This window comes from Harmonia axyridis, chromosome 6, assembly GCF_914767665.1.
Source record: "Harmonia axyridis chromosome 6, icHarAxyr1.1, whole genome shotgun sequence".
Lineage (NCBI taxonomy): Eukaryota > Metazoa > Arthropoda > Insecta > Coleoptera > Coccinellidae > Harmonia > Harmonia axyridis.
This window is the reverse complement of record NC_059506.1, coordinates 33,607,201-33,626,239: the sequence shown is the minus strand read 5'-3', so window position 1 is coordinate 33,626,239 and position 19,039 is coordinate 33,607,201. Positions and strand designations below refer to the sequence as shown.

The 19,039-nt window shown below is 32.6% G+C and overlaps 3 protein-coding genes across 5 annotated transcripts; 2 read left to right on the top strand and 1 right to left on the bottom strand.

The window, feature by feature from the left end:
* The first annotated feature begins 73 nt into the window (after nucleotides 1–73).
* LOC123682187 (diphthine methyltransferase) lies at nucleotides 74–1,965 on the top strand. The gene is made up of 4 exons (XM_045620646.1): nucleotides 74–283; nucleotides 358–819; nucleotides 885–1,020; nucleotides 1,072–1,965. The coding sequence occupies exons 1-4, from the start codon at nucleotides 103–105 to the stop codon at nucleotides 1,409–1,411; spliced, it is 1,119 nt and encodes a 372-aa protein (XP_045476602.1). The 5' UTR covers nucleotides 74–102; the 3' UTR covers nucleotides 1,412–1,965.
* Nucleotides 1,966–2,646: 681 nt separating this feature from the next.
* LOC123682188 (myeloid leukemia factor) lies at nucleotides 2,647–6,655 on the bottom strand. Of its 3 annotated transcripts, none has more exons than XM_045620647.1 (5): nucleotides 6,502–6,655; nucleotides 5,505–5,914; nucleotides 5,261–5,444; nucleotides 4,431–4,511; nucleotides 2,647–3,730 (listed from the first exon to the last, which is right to left on the bottom strand). In XM_045620647.1, the coding sequence occupies exons 1-5, from the start codon at nucleotides 6,549–6,551 to the stop codon at nucleotides 3,631–3,633; spliced, it is 825 nt and encodes a 274-aa protein (XP_045476603.1). In that variant the 5' UTR covers nucleotides 6,552–6,655; the 3' UTR covers nucleotides 2,647–3,630. The 3 variants fall into 3 exon arrangements, with proteins under 3 accessions (XP_045476603.1, XP_045476604.1, XP_045476605.1); XM_045620648.1 differs by having other exon boundaries at nucleotides 4,431–4,508; XM_045620649.1 differs by lacking the exon at nucleotides 4,431–4,511.
* A 270-nt stretch (nucleotides 6,656–6,925) lies between these two features.
* On the top strand, nucleotides 6,926–18,999 carry LOC123682186. Its single transcript, XM_045620645.1, has 16 exons — nucleotides 6,926–7,143; nucleotides 7,530–7,794; nucleotides 8,153–8,413; nucleotides 8,530–8,737; nucleotides 9,990–10,311; nucleotides 10,370–10,678; nucleotides 10,728–10,867; nucleotides 10,921–11,167; nucleotides 11,225–11,419; nucleotides 11,642–12,026; nucleotides 12,120–12,419; nucleotides 12,547–13,004; nucleotides 13,063–13,330; nucleotides 14,374–14,512; nucleotides 14,706–14,953; nucleotides 16,687–18,999. Exons 2-16 carry the CDS (start codon nucleotides 7,581–7,583, stop codon nucleotides 16,971–16,973), a joined length of 3,981 nt encoding a protein of 1,326 aa, XP_045476601.1. The 5' UTR covers nucleotides 6,926–7,143; nucleotides 7,530–7,580; the 3' UTR covers nucleotides 16,974–18,999.
* The last annotated feature ends 40 nt before the right edge of the window (nucleotides 19,000–19,039 follow it).

Below are 19,039 nucleotides of genomic sequence, written 5' to 3'. Positions count from 1 at the left end.
ATATTAAAAAGAAAATAATCTATGAATTATAGAATGTTCTCTGATTCGAAAATATTAAAGGTTAATATTTTTATTTTGAAATTGTAGGTTAAGAAATGTAAAATGACTTCTTATGTAAAATTACATGATAATTCTGAGGAAGACTTACCAAGAAATGTATCATTTAAGACTGTGTACAAATGGAAAACAGATTTTAATGCTGATTCTGTAGAATGGTGCCCTTGCGAAAATTTCCAAAATATTTTTGTTTGTGGAAATTATCAACTTTTATCAAAACCTGAAGGTGAAAACCATTTTTTCAATTTGTATAGTCTTTTCAAGTTCATTTTACACAAAAGAATTCAATTCCTATTCCAGGATCTGATAAAAAACGTATAGGACGTATACTTTTATTTTCTATCAACGAAGATACTGGTTTGAAATTAGAACAGGAATATGAAACTGCAGCTGTGCTTGATCAGAAATGGTGTCATCATAAGATTGATGATGACATATTATTGGGAGTTGTTAATGCAAAAGCCAAATTGAAAATATTCAAATTGGAAAAAGATAATAAAGATGGCCTAAAGTTGAGAAAAATTGATTCATTTAAATTTGCATTTGAAGATGATGAACTCTTGATTTTATCTTTAGACTGGTCGAGTAACAAATATTACTCAAATGAACCTGAGATTGTATGTAGCGATTCAAAGGGCAGTGTACATATTTTGAGATGGGTAGAAAATCATCTAACTCTAAAAACTTCTGTGGTTAAATTTCATGAGTTTGAGACTTGGATAGCGGGTTTTTATTATTGGGACAGTAATGTATACTTCTCAGGTAAGATATTCAATCAGAAATCAATCAGTGCTACTACTAATGCCAATTTTTTTGGCATTCAACAGGTGGAGATGATTGTATATTTTATAAATATGACCAAAGGGTTGGCACAGAAGCCATTGCAAAAAATAGATCACATGAAGCAGGAGTGACATCCTTACATTCAAATATTAGTAAAGAATATACTATAGCTAGCGGAAGGTAATATTCAGTCTTTATAAAATCAAAAAACTAATTAAGAATAATTTTCAGTTATGATGAAAATGTGAGAATATGGGATCTGAGAAATTTCAAATGTCCTAGAGCCGAAATCAAGATTCCAGGACCTGTTTGGCGAGTTAAATGGGACCCTTTCACACAAAATCATCTTTTGGTAGCAGGAATGTTAGGTGGAGCACATGTCATTTCTGAAAACTCATCGACTATAATAGATAGCTTTTACGAACATGAGAATCTTGTGTATGGTGTAGACTGGTGTTTTATGAATGAAAAATCAGTTGAAAAGTATCCTAATGAAGGAAATGTTATGGTAGCCAGTTGTTCGTTTTATGACAACTTATTGTGCGTAGCCAAGTTAAACTGTGGCATTTGATTAACGGCAATATACACATGTTATGTTCCAAAGTATTCTTGAAGACAGAAAAGGTTAGTATTATATTTGAAAAAACTGTATGAGTAATTGAAGAGCCTTCTTGTATGGATGTGAAATAAATCTTTGAGAAATCTTGAAATGCCAAAAATTGAGAGGGAATAATTAAGCAAATATTTCCAATAGCTTAATCTAGTTGCAGTGAAGTCAAACTAGTTAGAAGAATCTATTTAGACTTTAATTTGCTACTTGTAAGTACCACTGTAAAGTGAGCACACATTGTTCCTACATACCATTTGCCAACTAAACTGATTCGAAAGCTTACAAACGACTTCCTCATTCAAAACTATTGATATCGTGTATTCATTAGGGCAAATATCAATTCTATTCATTAATGAGCTGTGATATAATAGAGGTGTCTTATGTTTGAACTTATTCAGTTAGGTATGTCTTATTGTAACATTCCTTCAATAGTTTGATGTCGTTATGGCTTCGAAGTTTATAATTTGTAATACCGATTCAGTTTATGTGAAAATAATAAATCGTTGAGAAAAATGCTTTTTTTTTATTTAAATTATTTTCCCCATAGCTACAAAAATGGTCAACTTGGTTTTTTATTATCATGAAAAACCAGAATTATACAGACTGGGCCAGTTCGTAAGATGGAAAATAATATCAATTTGCTCTATAAGCTATATTCTTTATTTTCAAAGTTTGATAAGAAAATATTGAATCAAATTTTTCCCCCTTTCAAACTGGACAACCTATATACATTTCATACTAAATCTCTCCCTTTAAATAATCAAAAAACAGGAAAATCACCCATTCTAAAGCAATCTGGATTACCAATTGAAATTTATTCTAAATGGGCTAAATTTGATTTATATTGAAGATAAATAAGACAAATGTTAATAATTCGTGATTCATAATTATTTTTATAACAGATGATGAAATAATTGAGTATTTTGAAAGCTAGAATTACCTACTTATAGAAAATTAGGAAAATATAATAGCATGTGGGAGATTATATCCTGAATTTAGATATTCAGAAAATAGCATCGTTCTTATTTGATGTTTCCCCTGGAGAGGATGATAATTAGATTGCCTTAAAGATATAATTGATGTGAAAATATAATAAGGGAAAAATCAATAGCTCGTTTATAATAATGAAGTATTTTAGTTCTAGGTATTTTTCTGGTGGACAATTTTTGAGTTTTTTTTTTAAAAAAGCATTAAAATGAAAGACTAAGGATCACATATATTTCACTCAATATCATATATAAAATCAATATCTACACACGTACATATAAAAACACAGAAATATCTCCTTCCTTTTATTTCATAAAAAATAAATTAACTCAATATTTACAAATTGGCTGATAAATGAAGAAGAACTATGCTGAACATTGAAAAATACTTCAAATTTAATTCTAAACCTATCTAAAATTAATTACATAGATTGATATATAAAAAAAAATATATGTCTCTCAACAAAGGAAAAAATCAAAAACCATGAATTTTTATCGCTATTAAATCAATTGATTATTTTTTATACAAGATTTTGATTCTTCATAGAAACATTACCTCGAGGAAACAAGTTCTATTTTTGAAAATTACAATCCTACTCACAAATACATACCTAATTAGTGCTATTACTAGTTGTCAATCTATTGAATATATGGAATATGTTTGTGCCCCATGACTTTGAAACTGCTTTATTTCGATATTCAGATTTATTTTTAAATTTCAACTTAAATATTCATAATATTTAGTATTCATAATAACTCACCATCAATCTAGTAAGCAATTTCGAACAGAGAAATAATATTCATGATAATTCTAAAGCAATCTGGATAATCTATATCAACATGTGTTCATGTTTCCGCTCTACAATTATAACTTTAGATATCAACTCATTTACTTTATTGATTTCTATTACAATGGACCGATCATAAAAAAAAACGAATTGACAAGTACCCCTGCCTAATTCAATACTTAGAGAACCATCCTAATCTACCATAATTATTTTCAAACTATTCACTGACATCCACGGTTTTTTATTATATTTCCTTAATCACTTCGATTCGCAAAAACATACATCTTCTTCCAAATCCAACATATAAAAAACAAATTCAATTCGGGAGGTACAGATCTCTTAATACCTGTAAGATCTTAAACTCACACAGCCAATCAAAAGAAAGCTATCGTTTTTCTGGCGAGTTTTACATATCAGCAGGTGGAGGTGAGCCATTTACCGTTTTGATGTTTCTGTTTTTGCGTGCTGGAGTAGTTCCTATTGGAGAATATGGTTTGTTCATTGCGCTGAAAATAATTTCGAATTACAGAGGTTTTATAAGAACTGTTCGGCTTATCTAAATAGTATGTAAGGTTAGTTATAAATGATAATGAAGGGGTTATGTAGGAGAAATCGAAAAAACTGAAAAATGGGCAAATAAACCTTGAAAACTCTATAAGTTACTAATTATATGATGAGAAAAATCTGATGATTAAATATTAATTCAATTCAATTATTCGATGACTGTTTTTTGATGATAAGAAGCTTCAAAATTTTAAAAATTCATCGCAGATTTCTTTAGTTAGGTGACATTAATCAAAATTTATTTTTAGGATGTATTACCACAGATTACCAACAAATGTTTCACTTTATGTATTCGCTGCAGACGTTTTCGAGACCTTGAATCGAGCCTACTCGTTTTTATGAATGAATCTGGGGTGCTTTGGAGTGCGCCAATCAGATTGCAGGAACGATTCTTGTGACCAATAGCAGTGATAGTTCCATATGAACCGCGAATTTGGAGTTGGCATAGGTTATGTTATTATCAAGCCTAGTAGGCCTTCTTAGTTCATTGCGAAACTCAAGGTTAAAGAACATATTTTCTACTAACGGCGAAATAATTTGTTTTATTGGTCTGTGGTAATACTTCAACTGCTAATTGTGTATTGTCAGAAAGCAAAATTTAAAACTACGTTTGTAACCATGTCAAAACATCATTTTACCTACCTACTACCACTAAGTGTCAATGGAGACGCTCTTATACTTCTTCTTGATGTTACCAACTGCGGACTTGCCTGGCGATTTCTACTAGGACCAATACCATGCGTGACATCAATTAAGAAAATAACATTGAAGAATCATGCAATCAAGCAAATATCTTCACCATAGAGAAAACATTTCTAAACATTAATTAGACACTATCTTTATATCAGTAGCCTATTCAACTGTATACAAAATTTTGTAGTACTTATTGATATCCTTATAGATTAAACTCTCGAAAACGATTAGCTTAAAACCCAAATAATTCTAACCAATTATCACGACGCTATGAATTTGTATGTTTTCCAAAATATATTATATAAATATAATAAGTATGTTGGTTTTATAAGAGTTTGATCAGATTAATTTAACCTCTATCCACTCTTTATGTGCTCAATAAATATTATTAAATAATTTGAAAGGCATCGAAAAATTTGTCAAATGGCATCTTTGGGAAGTTGAAATCTATCTGTTTTCTAAAATATCAAAATAACCTTGCTGATTTAAAGAGCTTATTGCATCAACTCAAGGTTGTCAGGTAGAAATGTTAACTCTATAGTGCAGACATTTTCAGTGCTTAAAAAAAGTGCAAAAAAGCAGCAAAAATAAAAAGCTTATAAGTATCATTACAAACATTATTGACTTGATGAAAAAAACAAATTTCAAATAAATTAAGGTGTCTTAGTTATGAAAATTTGAAGAATTGACTTATAAAAAAAGTTTTGCAAAAATATTAAATTTACAAAAAAAAAGCAGAAGAGACTCAAGCATTTATTTGAATTGTCAAATTTACTAACCTTGGTCCAGCTGTAATAGCAGGTAATGATGAAGTGTGTGCCCCATAAGGATACTTTCTGTTAGAACCAACTATTCTACGAGCCTCAGAACGTACAGGTCTGGCTTTGGATTCCCATTCGTGATTGAATTCTTCTTTTTCATCATCATCTACATTGATCAGCTCCTCCCTTTCCTCTCTTTCTCCTGCAATTAAAAAAAAAATCTTATTTCACTGTCCACACTGTATAGAATTCACAATTCTACCTGTATGCATGTTTTGTTCCTTTTCAATGATGTGAGCCCTTTCACCAATGTGATGTCCTATTGCCATTTTTTTGGTACCAGTTATAGAATCTGTAACAGTTTGTTGAGTTTCTTTGATACCTCCTGGACCACAACGAGTACTGGAGGTTGCTTTATAAACTTGGGGACGACCATCGGGTCCTGAAGTCATGCTTACTATGGTACTACTGCTGCTACTGAATGCATTATTTACCATGTTGTCATTGAGAAGTCTGTTAAAATTAGGCATTATGGGCATCATTGAATTGAACATGTTTCTATGAGGACGTGGCGACATGAAGTTGCCAAATCCACCCATCATGTCTCCAAAGGGATCAGCTAATAAAGAATTCACCATAGAATTCATCTGTCTCATGGTACGCATGTGAGACCTGTAAGTAAAAATACATCAAATTTTGGCTCTAAATTTATATAGCAGTAAGATCAAAAGGTAGACTTTTGAAACAGAATATTACATCCTATACTATCAAAAATTTAATCCAAGAAAGAGCTAAAAGGCCAACAAAAAACTATAATTTTGTGGGAAGAACTAAAAAGTTATATTCCATATGACTTATTATTATCAATTATTCAAATAAACTATTGAGCAATATTTAGTGTGATAATTACAATTTCGCAAGCCAATTTACAAGGGTACTGCTGAGATTTAAAAAGCTCTTCAATTAATTATTAGAATATTATAGAAAGTATATGACATTTACAATTTTTATGAACCCATATTGTAGTCGGAGTTAAAAATGATTATATTGGTAAAATTATCATATTTAAATGGCATATTGAATAGTATTAATATCTCATCCTTCAATTCCAAGTTCATTGAAAAGATATAGGAATTTTTGCTAGAATAATTCGGTATATTAAATCGACTAAGAATTTCTAGAAACAGCATGGCGGAATATTTTCGAGAAAGAATTTCAACCTATAATATTTCTCTCTTTTTTGAAATGAGCCTGCTTACCCAAAGAAAGGATCGTTCTCCAACATATCGAAATCTCCGAATAGAGACATATTTCACAAATCTTTAATATGTCTTGCAGAATATAATAAATTACTATTTCAGATTCACTATCACTTATTAATCACTGTCAAGTCAGAAGAAAACAGTTAAGTGATCATAGAAACTTGGAAATTTTGATCGTAGAACATAAAGAAATATATTTTGACGTATGACATATAAATCATTCGAAAATATTTTTCGAATATAATTTGAAGATTTTGTACATCACTATTTTTATTCGTTCTACTATTTCGTATTCATATGTTCCTAATAGTATATTCAAAATATTTCAACTAATAATAAGTTAGTAGTAGTATTGTTCTATGTTAAAGGACTAGATACTAGATTTGTTAGATTGGCAACATTGACAAAACTGATTTTTGGGTGTAGTTGTCAAATTTCGATATGCATGAAATTAATCTAACTGATGGAAATTTGGAAATTTCACACTATAAACAAATACTAATGATAATGTGTGAACATATAAATAAATGATAATTATCAAAATGCTAAATAATGATAATTCAAAAATTTCAACGACATGTATTGAAATAATTAGAATAACCAATTTTATGATTCTATTGTTACTAAAACAGACTATTTGTAAGTAGAGAATTACAACTAGTTGTTAACTGTTTTCGTTGAATTATACCTTTAAAAAACTCGATATAATGTTTTGAGGTTATGACATAACAATGATTTTGTTCCAATTCATACAAATTATTTTTCATGTTTCCCACACACAGCTCATTTGACCCTATTCTCTATTAATAGAATACAAAAATGCTGTAGTTAATGTGTATGTTTTCGAAAATTCAAGGGAATTGTAGTATCCTTGGCTATTTATTTAGTTTGATTTCAGTTCCAATACTATTAAATAGTACAATAAAACATAAGTTTCAGATTTTATTAGGTTGTAGCATTATTTCACAAGCAATTGTTGTTTGTTGATTTTCTTACACTTTATGAATTCATGTTTTATTTTTTAGGAAATGAATGGAAATTCTTGAAATGACTTAACTGTATTAGAAATCAAAGAAATGACTTCCAGGCCTAGTTTCAGTACTAAATCAGGTACTCACAAAAGAATTGGTTCTGGTAGCCATAACAGAAATAGCTCTCTTGAATCTGTAAATAATCAGTCTGATTCAGCTCAAAGTGTGAATTCTGAATATGAAAATCAAAGAACTAGAAAATATGGACATCATAGGTCCAAGTCTAGTGTTCATGAAAGGGTAGATGAAAATGAATCCTGTAAGTTTGTATAAAATCACCCATAACTCTTCCTCTGTTTTTTCTTCCTTAGAGCTTTTAATTTATCTGTCATACTTAATTTGGGAATATCTTATCCCAGATAAATTCCAATTTTCTAACCACCCTTAAAGCTTTGTTATTGTAATGGTGGTTGCCTACTCATAAATTTTGAAAAATGGCAACAGTGCATTTGGATTTAAATTTATATTTCAAACTAATCTAATACTATTACTTTTTTATATTTATGTTAGTATTTTTATTGAAAATCACTGCTATTTAATCAGTATCTACTTGTTCTGAACTTTGAAATGGTAATAGAATACTAGATAATCATTGAGTTGAGGTTATGTTTTTCTAGTAACCAATCGGCAAGAATTCAGATCGACTCAAGGACTGCTAGAACAAGGCACTAAACCAGCTTTCTGCAACCGTCCAACAACCTTATTTCCTTTGAAACCTCATGAGAATGGAGTTCAGGGTGACTCACTACAACCTGAAAAGGAGCCTATCCAGTTCGAAGTCAATCTTGTGGGGGCACCACCTGAGGTGACACAGCTGGTCAATAACATCAAACAAGTGGCTGAACAATTCTTGTACCATTGGAAAACTTTTCCCATCGGTGAGATCCATAAGTGACATCTCATCTATTTTCTGGTTGTTCACCATGCCATTTAAGAAAAGTCATAGCTTGAACCATAGAATTTTACAACGCAATATCTTTTTATTTTGTTGCAGTTCTACCAAATCCCTTGTCTCAAATGGACTCTCTGCAAACTTCTCAATTATCTTCAGAGGGTTCTTTAGGAAGGTGCCGGACGAAGTGCCATCTTCGAGACCTCTTCATTGCTCCTTCTTTTGATGAATTGGACGCTGTAGCTGTTGACACGAAAGGGGAAAATAGGAAACTTACTGGCAAACAGCTGGAATACATCAGAGAGAAAGGGTAAGAGTGATATTACCTTAAATTATAAAAACATTTTTTTCTTAGCATAATAAATTGACTATACGCTATAATATTAGGCGAACTGTATTGTAAGGAAGGAATATTGAAGTCAAACCATAGAACAAAAGGAATAATTTTGTTTAGTATTGTTGGAAGTAGAAATATGATTCATTTTAAAATAATCGAAAATTTAATAGGTTAATATTGTTTTAAAGTATAGACAAAGGAAATAAATCAATCTATGCAAAAGGCGCTCTAGGATTTCAATTTCCATGATCACTAATCTCATCATACGTATATAGTACTTAGATAGGTTCTGTTAGGTTATGTCAATAGAGACGTGTTCAGAAATATGTGAATGTTGATATTTTGAAAAACTTCATGTAAAAGCCATTGTGGTCTATGCAACTCTTAGTTAATTTACAATTGTTTTGTGAAGCTTGCATAAGGATAAATTTGGAAAGCCCAAAAGGCTGAATCAACAACAGCTTGACTCTGTTAGGCGGGATGGGTATGTTTTTGTATATGCTGTGATCTGTCTTGTATATTTGTTCGATTATTCTTGTTGTGCATCAAAAATATCCCCTTCCGATCTCCATGGCAAAGGCAGTAATCTTTTGTGCTATCTTTTATTTTGAATAGTTTCATTTCAAGGCGAAAGTCATTAACCTCTATAGCATGTGATTAACTTTTTTTTTTTGTATATAATGTGAACATTGATAGAATCCTATCAGGTTTTTAATAAAACCAGCTGCTTGCTCAGTTCTTCTCCTTTTTTCTGTTGCAAATATCCTCCATTTCTCTATTTCATCTTCGAAAATAAAATATAATTCATGAGTGATGTTTCACTCAAGAAATGAATATCAATATGTAAAAACACATCAATTTTAAAGTAAAACTTAGTTGTTCAATATGATGAAATTATTAGAATTCCCCTAAATATGTTTCTTTATTGAGCGAAATTCGATAAATGTTTTTAATTCTGGGAAAAATGTTGATACACCATGTTATTTGATGTACATTATCTTTTTGTTTTTTATACAAGATTTGCTTGTGTTTTCAAAATTCCATTTTTATTTTGTAGCTTGATGTTCCAACAAAACGAAGCTCAAATTATTGGATTTTAATTTTTAAGCATTACATGTCTATGACATTGTTGATGCAAGCATGTATTTCAATTACACACCCTGTAAGATTTTGTGACTTGAATCCATATAAAAACACGTTATGAATGACATTATCGTATTTTTAGGCAGTTCTATGTAGAGTCTATCAATTTTCCTGGACAACAGCATTGTTGGAAATTATCCGATCTTCTACAAAAAGGTACAGAGAAAAGTCGAGAAAGTCTTCTGAACGATCTGGCCTTAGCTATGAAGTTTCTTGTTGTAATTGCCAGAGGAAGAATATTCGATTCGTATTTCAGCGTTGCACAATCTGTTAAAGCTCTCATAGCTGGACTTTTGAGAATTTTAGATCTCTTAATTGGATTACCTAGTTTACAGGCACATAATTTGGATAATAAAATAAAAGAGGAAAGGAACAAATATTTAGTTGCGGAACTAGTTTGTAGGGTAAGTTCTTATTCTGATTGCCGTTAGGTTTGTGCATTATTTATTCTCTCTATTGCAGCCCGAAAATGAAGAATCGTTGGAGATGTTATGCTCCTACATAAAAAAGCAGCTGCATCGTGCAATAACAGAAAAATTCGAGGTAGCTAGGGAGTGTTCGAACATTCCCGTTTCAGTTCCATATACGTTTTTAACGCCTTCTGCCGTTGAATTAGATTTGAGGTTATGGGATAAAAGTTTAATGAGAAAAGCCATCCCGATATTAGTGACAATATTAGAGAAAGAAACGAGAGGATGGTTTTTACACTTCAGGGAAAAGCTCATCGCTGAGTTGAGGGCCCAGAAGATGGCCGATTCGGATATCGAACAAGTTAGTATTGCATTATTTGTGTATTTCAGATATCCATGTTCCGTTTTAGGAGGTTAACGAAGCAGTGATGAAAGAATATTTGCAACGAGTGTACAGCAGTATATGCTCCAATTCCGAAATACAGGCTTTAGGAGATGGGGTTGCTCAACTTCTTATTCAACAAGCTCAAAGTGTTGTGTTGATGCATAAGTAAGCAACAATTTCAAATCGAAGATCGTAAATAATTTTTGTTGTTGTTGCAGAGCAACTGAGAATGTACAAAGGCGGCTTTCGAAAACCTTGGAAGAAATGAAAATTAAATTGAACAACATGCATCCCGTTTTATCTAGGATAGAGCCATGGCTTCAATTCAGGCTGAGCAACACGGAAACGAAATTCGTTCACGAAAATCAATGGAGTACCCACGAAGAAGCTCTGAATCTTTGCAATTCGCAAAAATTAGTACAAACAGTTTATTTTTTAAATAGGGATTTGACTTTTATGAAAGAGGTGAGAGATAGAGAAAAAAAAGGTGAAAATGGTGGATCAGTTTCTTGTTTTCAACAGAGAGAACCTGCCCTTCTGAGAGAATTGAGGAAGGTGAAGACACCTACACGCAGCTTCCTTTGGCCTACTCAGATTTGGCTACCGATGAACTGGGTGGTACGGAGGAATTTTCAAGGTCAATCTGAGGTTATTCCGACCGTATTGAGCAAGCAAGCTACAACAATAACAACTCCAAGATCTGATCCCAGTCAACCAGTAAGATTCATTTTGGGATAATACTTATTGTTTATAATTTTATTTTTTTTTATTATTAGCAATCAAAATACAACGTATTTGATAAAAAAATTTTAGACAGTAGATATAACCTCTAACCCGTAACCTAAAAAGAGCACTATTCTGTGTTCTATAGAGAACACAAACAGTGCTTCTTACCAGTTATATTTGGCCTCTAACTATTTATCCTCTTTTTAATTTCAGGTATTTTTGGTGGAAAAAGAAGTGGGACGTACGACTACAACTAGGTGGCCGATGTGGAGAATATTCAATTACTTTCATCGAACTTGGTGTTGGACTTGGAACGCGATGTTTCTCTTTGGTGTCATTCTGCCCTGGTGCAGCCCAGTAGGTCTTAGAGCTCTTTTAAATATCGAACCATTTATGCCCGATTTGGAATTGTCTCAAGTGAACGGGACACTTTTTCCTAGAAAAAGTAGCTTGACACCGACTCTCACATCGAGATTAATAAGCCTCTGGAGGCACATTTCGAAATCGAGAACCCATTTTGAAACAAAACCAGATACTGGTTTTATCGGGAAAGGTTTCACAAGGCATATCAACAGAATTTGGAATTATGTAATTAAAGGTAAATTCGTAATTTTTTTGTTTTCTTCTGTAGCAAGAATTGCTATTTTGTGGAAAGAAATGACTCCAATAATGTTGAGTATTTGTTTTACAGGTTTATTTGGAACGATGGCATTACTATTTGGGTTTCCGGTCTTTTGTATGGTGGTAATTATAGCCAGTCTGTTGATAGCGTTCACAGCTGTGCTATGGATGCCTGTTATAACACTTCTTGTTCAGGTTATGAACGCTTTAATATACGATGCGGATAGTCCTCTTCAAAACATTAACAGGTTTTTCATTTTCTTCGAAGTAATGATCATAAATATTGGAATCCTGGGTATACTCCAGCCAATTGCAGCTATTTTTGTAGGAGCTATAGTTTGTCCGTTAATTGCTCTTCTGGTAGCTTTAGGTGAGTATTGAATCTACAAATTTATGTTAACGCTCAATCAATCAATATTGTTTCTCTCATTAAATAGCCCAAAATTGAATGATTACAAGATTTGAATGATGCTAGTGCTGTAAGGTTGCTTTTTTAGGGGGCGTGGCTCGCTATTGGTTCCGCCTTCTTTGGGACGCAGCTATTTTTCATTCGCTCATCAAGAAACGTGGGCGTGTCCCTGCCTGCGACAGTTTCGTGGTGAAAAGGATTGCAGGGCCGGGTTTGGCATCAGATTACTATTTCCAAATAAGTACGGAGCAAGCTTTGGCAGCTTTCGAGGCTAAGATGGAATGGGACGAACTCATGGCTTTTCAAATGGTCATGGAGAATACCATAATGCAACCTCAGAAAGACTTTAGTCAGTTCGTCGACGCTTGTTTTGGCAGTTTTTCCACGCAGTTGGCCAAAAATGGCCCCTATAAAAATTTGGAGAAGGAAGCCAATGATTTTATTTTGGTTCTGCATGAGAAATTAGAAAAACGCAGGCGAGATCTACAGACCGGTTTGAACGTTTCTATCAGAAGTAAAGTTAAACTAACAACGAATGATCTGAAGGTAAGCTGAAGTAGTTGAAGGATTGAAGGACTTTATAAATATGTTCGTATTGTTTTAGGTTGCTATACAGCAGGGTGCTCTGATGCTTGAACGTTACTACCCTCATCGGATTATAACGAAACTTGGCTGTACGGAAGAACAGTTCTGGGACAGCAAGGCTCTGCTGCCGGGAGATTGGGCAGGCTTAGCTGCTCTTCTCTATTCGGAAATATTCAGTTTGGACATATTAACGCCTCTGGATCATACGGATACCAGTTTTCGTTTGGATCCACACCCTCAAGCTGATCTAGGTCGGTTTACCGAAATGGTTCAATGTGTTCAATTAGGTAAGTATGATTCCATGTGATTAAAGCCCAATGGACTAGTTTTCATTTTTTTGTTAAGGATTAATTCTAAAAATTTAAGTAAAATGAAACAAAAATGTGGAAGAATCATTGAAATATCTCTAGAAATGAAAAAGTTATGGGACTTTGAAGATGCGCTTGGAAGAATAATTTCATAGTACGTGCAAGTGTCGTGACGTCACACACTAGACGACAGGAATTCGCAGAGTGCTTACGAATTCATTGGTGTACAATCACTTGTGCCGTTCGTGTCGTGTTTTGTTCGTTACACGATGGCTAAAATAACTTACTATATACATACATATAAAATACTTTCTTCTCTTTTTACTTTTTACTCCTCACATAAATATGTTTTGCCATTGATAGACTTCAACAACCAGTACTCAACTATAAACTGTTTATGAAACGTTTTTTAAATAAATCATCGTTATAAGTTGAACCATGATGAAGCAAACTCAAAAGTAGATACTTACTTGAAAAGTTTAACTCCTTTTATTTCAGCACTGACACAAGATGGATTTGAAGAAAAAAACTCCATCACTGCAAATATATCTATTTTAGGCATATTGTCACTTTGTCCTTTCACGAAGCCTTCTTCCATTACGGTGACATAAAAACAAAACTCGAGTTAAAACTACACTGTACAACTACAAACGGCGCGAGAGCCTTAGCGCGGCTGAGTATTTAAACGTAATTTATGGTGTAGCGATCACAGGCAAGTGCCGTGACGTCACAGACCAAAGACGTTCCGCACTAAAATACGTAAATTTAAATAATCTATTTCTCAGTCATTTATTGATGGATTTTCAAAATTTTTTCACTGATTTATCAGTTTTGCTCTATATTTTAATTCTATCGTGTCAAATATAGTATTATCAACATCACTAAACTAGTCCATTGACGTTGCTTTGGAGGAAACTTTTTAAAACAATATCAGGTTATGGGTCCAGATAACGGAAAAATAGTTTTGAAAATATATTGCTAAAATTTTTCATGTTTATGATTTTTCACAATCTTTTTTTTAGGTGCTGGTGGTCCTGATTTGTTAGGAAATGTGTATACTCCTAGAGGAAACATTCAGGTTCATTCACCATTTTTAGATGTTTCTGCATTTAATCCTAGATCTAAGAAAACTGCCACGGGCCGAAAAACCGATAAAAAAACGTAAGTTTGCAGCACGATACATAGAAAAAAGGAAAAAATGTTTTATTCATCTAATTTTATTTCATCGATTCTAAAATTGGCCGAAGAAATATCTATAAGAGGAAGTTTTATTTACAATTAAAGCTGATAAACTTGAAACAACACCAAATTTTGGTAAATTTTTTTATCGCAACCAATAAATGTATATTTGCAGAGAATCCTCAGTAGGTCTATGTAAGGTGAAGATGATAACCAAAAACCATTTGTGGATGTCTTGGAAGAGGACCCACAAGACTAGAACTACGGAAAAAATGATCATTCCCTTACCTATACCGCATCCCGCTCACATAGCTGTTACTATTTATAATAGGGATTCTGATGATCCAATACCACTAGAATCTGACATCTGTCAAAACATACTGCAGGGAATAGAAGATAGTCATGCCGCAATCGATGAGACCGGTAAGTACATTTTTCTCGGTGCAAATGAGAAAGAATTGAGAGTGGAAAGCACCGATATGAAATTATACGCTTTTTCTAAGACGTATTCATCAAATCGAATCATTTGGGACCACTCTCTGCTCAAAATTCGATAAAATATGTGGCAAATAAGCGAGGTAAGCGGCTATATCTCAGGATCCACTCATCGTAGAGTCTTGCGGTAAAAAATTTTACTACTAAAGTGATAAAGAGGACACACTGGAAATTGTTTTGAAGTGTATACCTATACCGCTAGGGGGCGTAATAGCTACCGTCGAGTAGAAAAATGAATTTTACTCGAAAATGTTTCATATGAAGTTGAAGAAGAAATATCATCACTGTAATCCTTGGAAAATTCTCTTTCTTTTTGAATTGTCACTTTCGATTTTACGACATCAAATAAGAGTGGGTGAAAGGGAGAAGTCTGACTGATTAAAATGCCTGTAACTTCAGTTTGGCTCAACATTTTTGAGCAAATTAGATCTCGTCTGAAAGATAATATCTTGTTGATTGAGGACAAAATATAGTCATGATGAATTTGTTTTTGCTGCTTTCGGTAGGGGGCGCTAAGTCAGAAGTTCATTGTTTTGTTCATTTTACTCCGAAATTTCAAATGTAATGATAGGATTTCCTTAACAGAAACAGAAATTCCATCAAATTTGCATGAAAAAAGCTGAATATCGCAAAGCGATAATTTCAGGCGTTCTGAAGTTATGGCCGAAAGAAGATATTATTCAACTGATGCACTGCGAAAAACCAAATTGTGTCTTTATGTTCTATGAGAAACAGAAATCCCATCAAATTTGTATAAAAAAAACAAAAAATCGCAAAGCGATAGCTCCAGGCGTTCTGGAGTTATGGCCGAAAGAAGACACAATTTAGTTTTTCAGTGCATCAGTTGAAGAATATCTTTTTTCGTCCATAACTCCTGAACACCTAAAGCTATCGTTTTGCGACCTTTTGGTTTTTTCATACAAATTTGATGGGATTTCTGTTTCCCTCAGAACTTAAAGACACAATTTGGTTTTTCGCAGTGCATCAGTTGAAGAATATCTTCTTTCGGCCATAACTTTAGAACGCCTGAAATTATCGCTTTGCGACCTTCAGGTTTTTTCATGCAAATTTGATAAAATTTCTGTTTATGTTAAGGAAATCCTATCATTACATTTGAAATTTCGGAGTAAAATGAACAAAACAATGAAATCAGACTTAGCGCCCCCTACCGAAAGTAGCACAAACAAATTTATCATGACTATATTTTGTCCTCAATCAACAAGATATTATCTTTCAGACGAGATCTAATTTCTCAAAAATGTTGAGCCAAACTGATGTTACAGGCGTTTCAATTAGTCAGATTTGTCCCTTTCACCTACCCTTATTTGATGTCGAAAAATCGAAAGTGATAATTCAAAAAGAAAGAGAATTTTCCAAGGATTACAGTGATGATATTTCTTCTTCAACTTCATATGAAACATTTTCGAGTAAAATTCATGTTTCTACTCGACGGTAGCTATTACGCCCCCTAGCGGTATAAGTATACACTTCAAAACAATTTCCAGTGTGTCCTCTTTATCACTTTAGTAGTAAAATTTTTTACCGCAAGTCTCTACGATGAGTGGATCCTGAGATATAGCCGCTTACCTCGCTTATTTGCCCACCCTGTACAATGTTGTTTCCCGAAAGAGCCTTTCACAATATTTCGATTTCTCGTGCAGTTGGTAGGTTCCAAGGGGGCGCCAATTCTTACGAAACGACCACCACCTCCAGCTCAGAGTCCCTGGAAGATTCTCCCCCTCCGGATACGGAGACAGTCGAAGAAGTCCAAGAGAGCAGCGATCAGTATAATACGGAGACAGTGCACCATTGGACTTTGAGCAGTTGGAGTCAACGCAAAAGAAACAATTTGGGTAGTGTTAGGGTCGATCTAGCTAGTCCGGAAGACGTTACGTTGGATAGTGATAGTACACGGGTTGTGTTTAGCACGTACGGAACTACAGTCTGATGAATTTAGGTGTTTTTCTTTCCGGTTAATCTTACACGACTTCTCGAAATGAAAATGTTATTATTGTAGGTGAGAGGTATTCAAAATTGTGCTGAATATTGATGTCCCATCGGAGCATTTCACTTTGGCAGTATTATTTTATATTTTACGTCTTCTCACTCAGTATTATTCTAATTTTATTTTTTTGAGTACTAGCTGAGCATTTATGAGGTTGTATGAAATTGCCCAAAGATTTATATACTAAATTAAAGAGTAACTAACTTTTTCTGCCATTTCTTGAGTCTGACCATCTCGCAATAAACAAAATGTCAGTTTTAAGAAATAATATTAGACGATGTATGTATGTATAAGCTTTAAAATCCGCCCTGATGGTTGTTATTTATTTGAATGATATATTATTTTAATTTCTGTATAACTGTCGGAATGGGACATCGAAAGAAACAAGTTTAAAATAGATATCTCATTAGGACAAGATCATTAACGGGAGACTGAGTTTGGTATCTAACTTTCCTGAATGATATTATATTTAAGGGTTGTAATTATCAATTGAAACAAAGAATTATTCCCAATCCTTTTTTGCAAAATGAAAACTGAAATCAGAACTTCACAAATAACAATAACCTAAATATAACCTAACCTAACCTAACAAGTAACCTACCTAGATAACCTTAAAACTGAATTAGCTACCTAGATAATATTTATTACTAGTTCATTGAAAAAATTCCCTGTCATGCTACAAAAACTCAATCTGAACTCAGTTTCCTGCCTTCGATCTTCTCCTGTAGCTACTAAGACAAAATTTTCAACAAGTCTAATATTGCGTTCAGAAATCGAATTGATTTTTTTAAAATGCTTTTGTAAATTAGTACCTCGTTGGTTCCATTGATATTAATATACCAAAATACATTGTTCAGGTTCGTCGTATTGAGATTAAGTAAAAGAATTTAAAATTCAGTGTGAATAGAAAGAATTTTCTCAAGTGTTGCACCATCAAAGGATGTCAAAAAAATATCAATCGATTCGATGTTTTTCTATTCTTGAAGTTCATTGAAATATTGTGCGAATAGTTGTATTCTTTTGATATCCTGAGTTTTTATGGAGTGTCGATGCTTTAACAACTTTTTCAAGATCATATAATTGTGTATGACGTTCTGAATGAGTGATCTTGTATACACTAGTTATCTTTATTTTTATTACAAGAAAGCTAGGGTCCAATTTTATTTTTTACTAGTTATAATTTTCGTCACTGATCAAATTGAATCTATAATATTTATTAATTTTTTTTAATGGGTTTCATAACTATATTTATTTTCCCTTTTTTACCAGTGCAAAAAAATTAGATTATTTTTGAGCGTTTTTTATATTGACGATTTTACGTAAAACATCGATTTCAAGTTTTCTTTTGGCCAGTGTGTTTACATTTTGTTCACTGTACAACTGAGAGAAATAATCAATATTTTAAATACTGTTGATCGATTTGTTAGTCCTAATGAACCAAATTCAGATTTCTTTACAAAATGACTTAGTTCTTCCAAAATATTATAAATCTGTTGGACCTAACGAATGTATAAAATTAAATACAATATTTAAGTTTATGTAATTTTCTTTGATTTCATTTGTGTGATATTTTTTATAACGAAAAGCTTTAATATACTGTTTGTAGAGAGTGACTTGAAGATTAAATGTTTTTATAGATAGAAATAACCTATATTAATGCAGTTGCATTCTAAAATGTAAACAATTATTTAATTTTATGTAGCTATTGAATTATTCTTTTATTAGCAATATATGTATATGTATTTTTAATGATTTGGCTAATCGAAATCTCGAATAAACGTAAGTAGTTAGGGCTTGCAACAAATATCAAGACGTTGAATTTTTTTCAATGTCGTTACATCAATCAATTCTTGTTCAAGATAGATCCTAACAATCTCGAATCTCTATAGTGATAAAATATTTAATTTGTACATTCAATTAATAGGAATTTTTATCGTTTAAAAAATATATTCTGCTTCTTTAGAAAATATTAGATGGAGTTTTACTTGCAAAACAACTTCCCCATGTTT

Bases quoted from the DNA above. Each gene is read 5' to 3' on its own strand.
- LOC123682187 (XM_045620646.1), top strand. From the start codon at position 103: ATGACTTCTTATGTAAAATTACATGATAATTCTGAGGAAGACTTACCA. The intron at 820-884 runs GTAAGATATTCA...GGCATTCAACAG, and splicing joins CAGTAATGTATACTTCTCAG to GTGGAGATGATTGTATATTT. The intron at 1,021-1,071 runs GTAATATTCAGT...AATAATTTTCAG, and splicing joins TATACTATAGCTAGCGGAAG to TTATGATGAAAATGTGAGAA.
- LOC123682188 (XM_045620647.1), bottom strand. From the start codon at position 6,551: ATGTCTCTATTCGGAGATTTCGATATGTTGGAGAACGATCCTTTCTTT. The intron at 4,512-5,260 runs GTTAGTAAATTT...TATTGGTCCTAG, and splicing joins GCTATTACAGCTGGACCAAG to TAGAAATCGCCAGGCAAGTC. The intron at 3,731-4,430 runs GTAGGTAAAATG...AATTATTTTCAG, and splicing joins TTGACACTTAGTGGTAGTAG to CGCAATGAACAAACCATATT.
- LOC123682186 (XM_045620645.1), top strand. From the start codon at position 7,581: ATGACTTCCAGGCCTAGTTTCAGTACTAAATCAGGTACTCACAAAAGA. The intron at 12,027-12,119 runs GTAAATTCGTAA...TTTGTTTTACAG, and splicing joins TTGGAATTATGTAATTAAAG to GTTTATTTGGAACGATGGCA. The intron at 14,513-14,705 runs GTAAGTTTGCAG...GTATATTTGCAG, and splicing joins CGAAAAACCGATAAAAAAAC to AGAATCCTCAGTAGGTCTAT.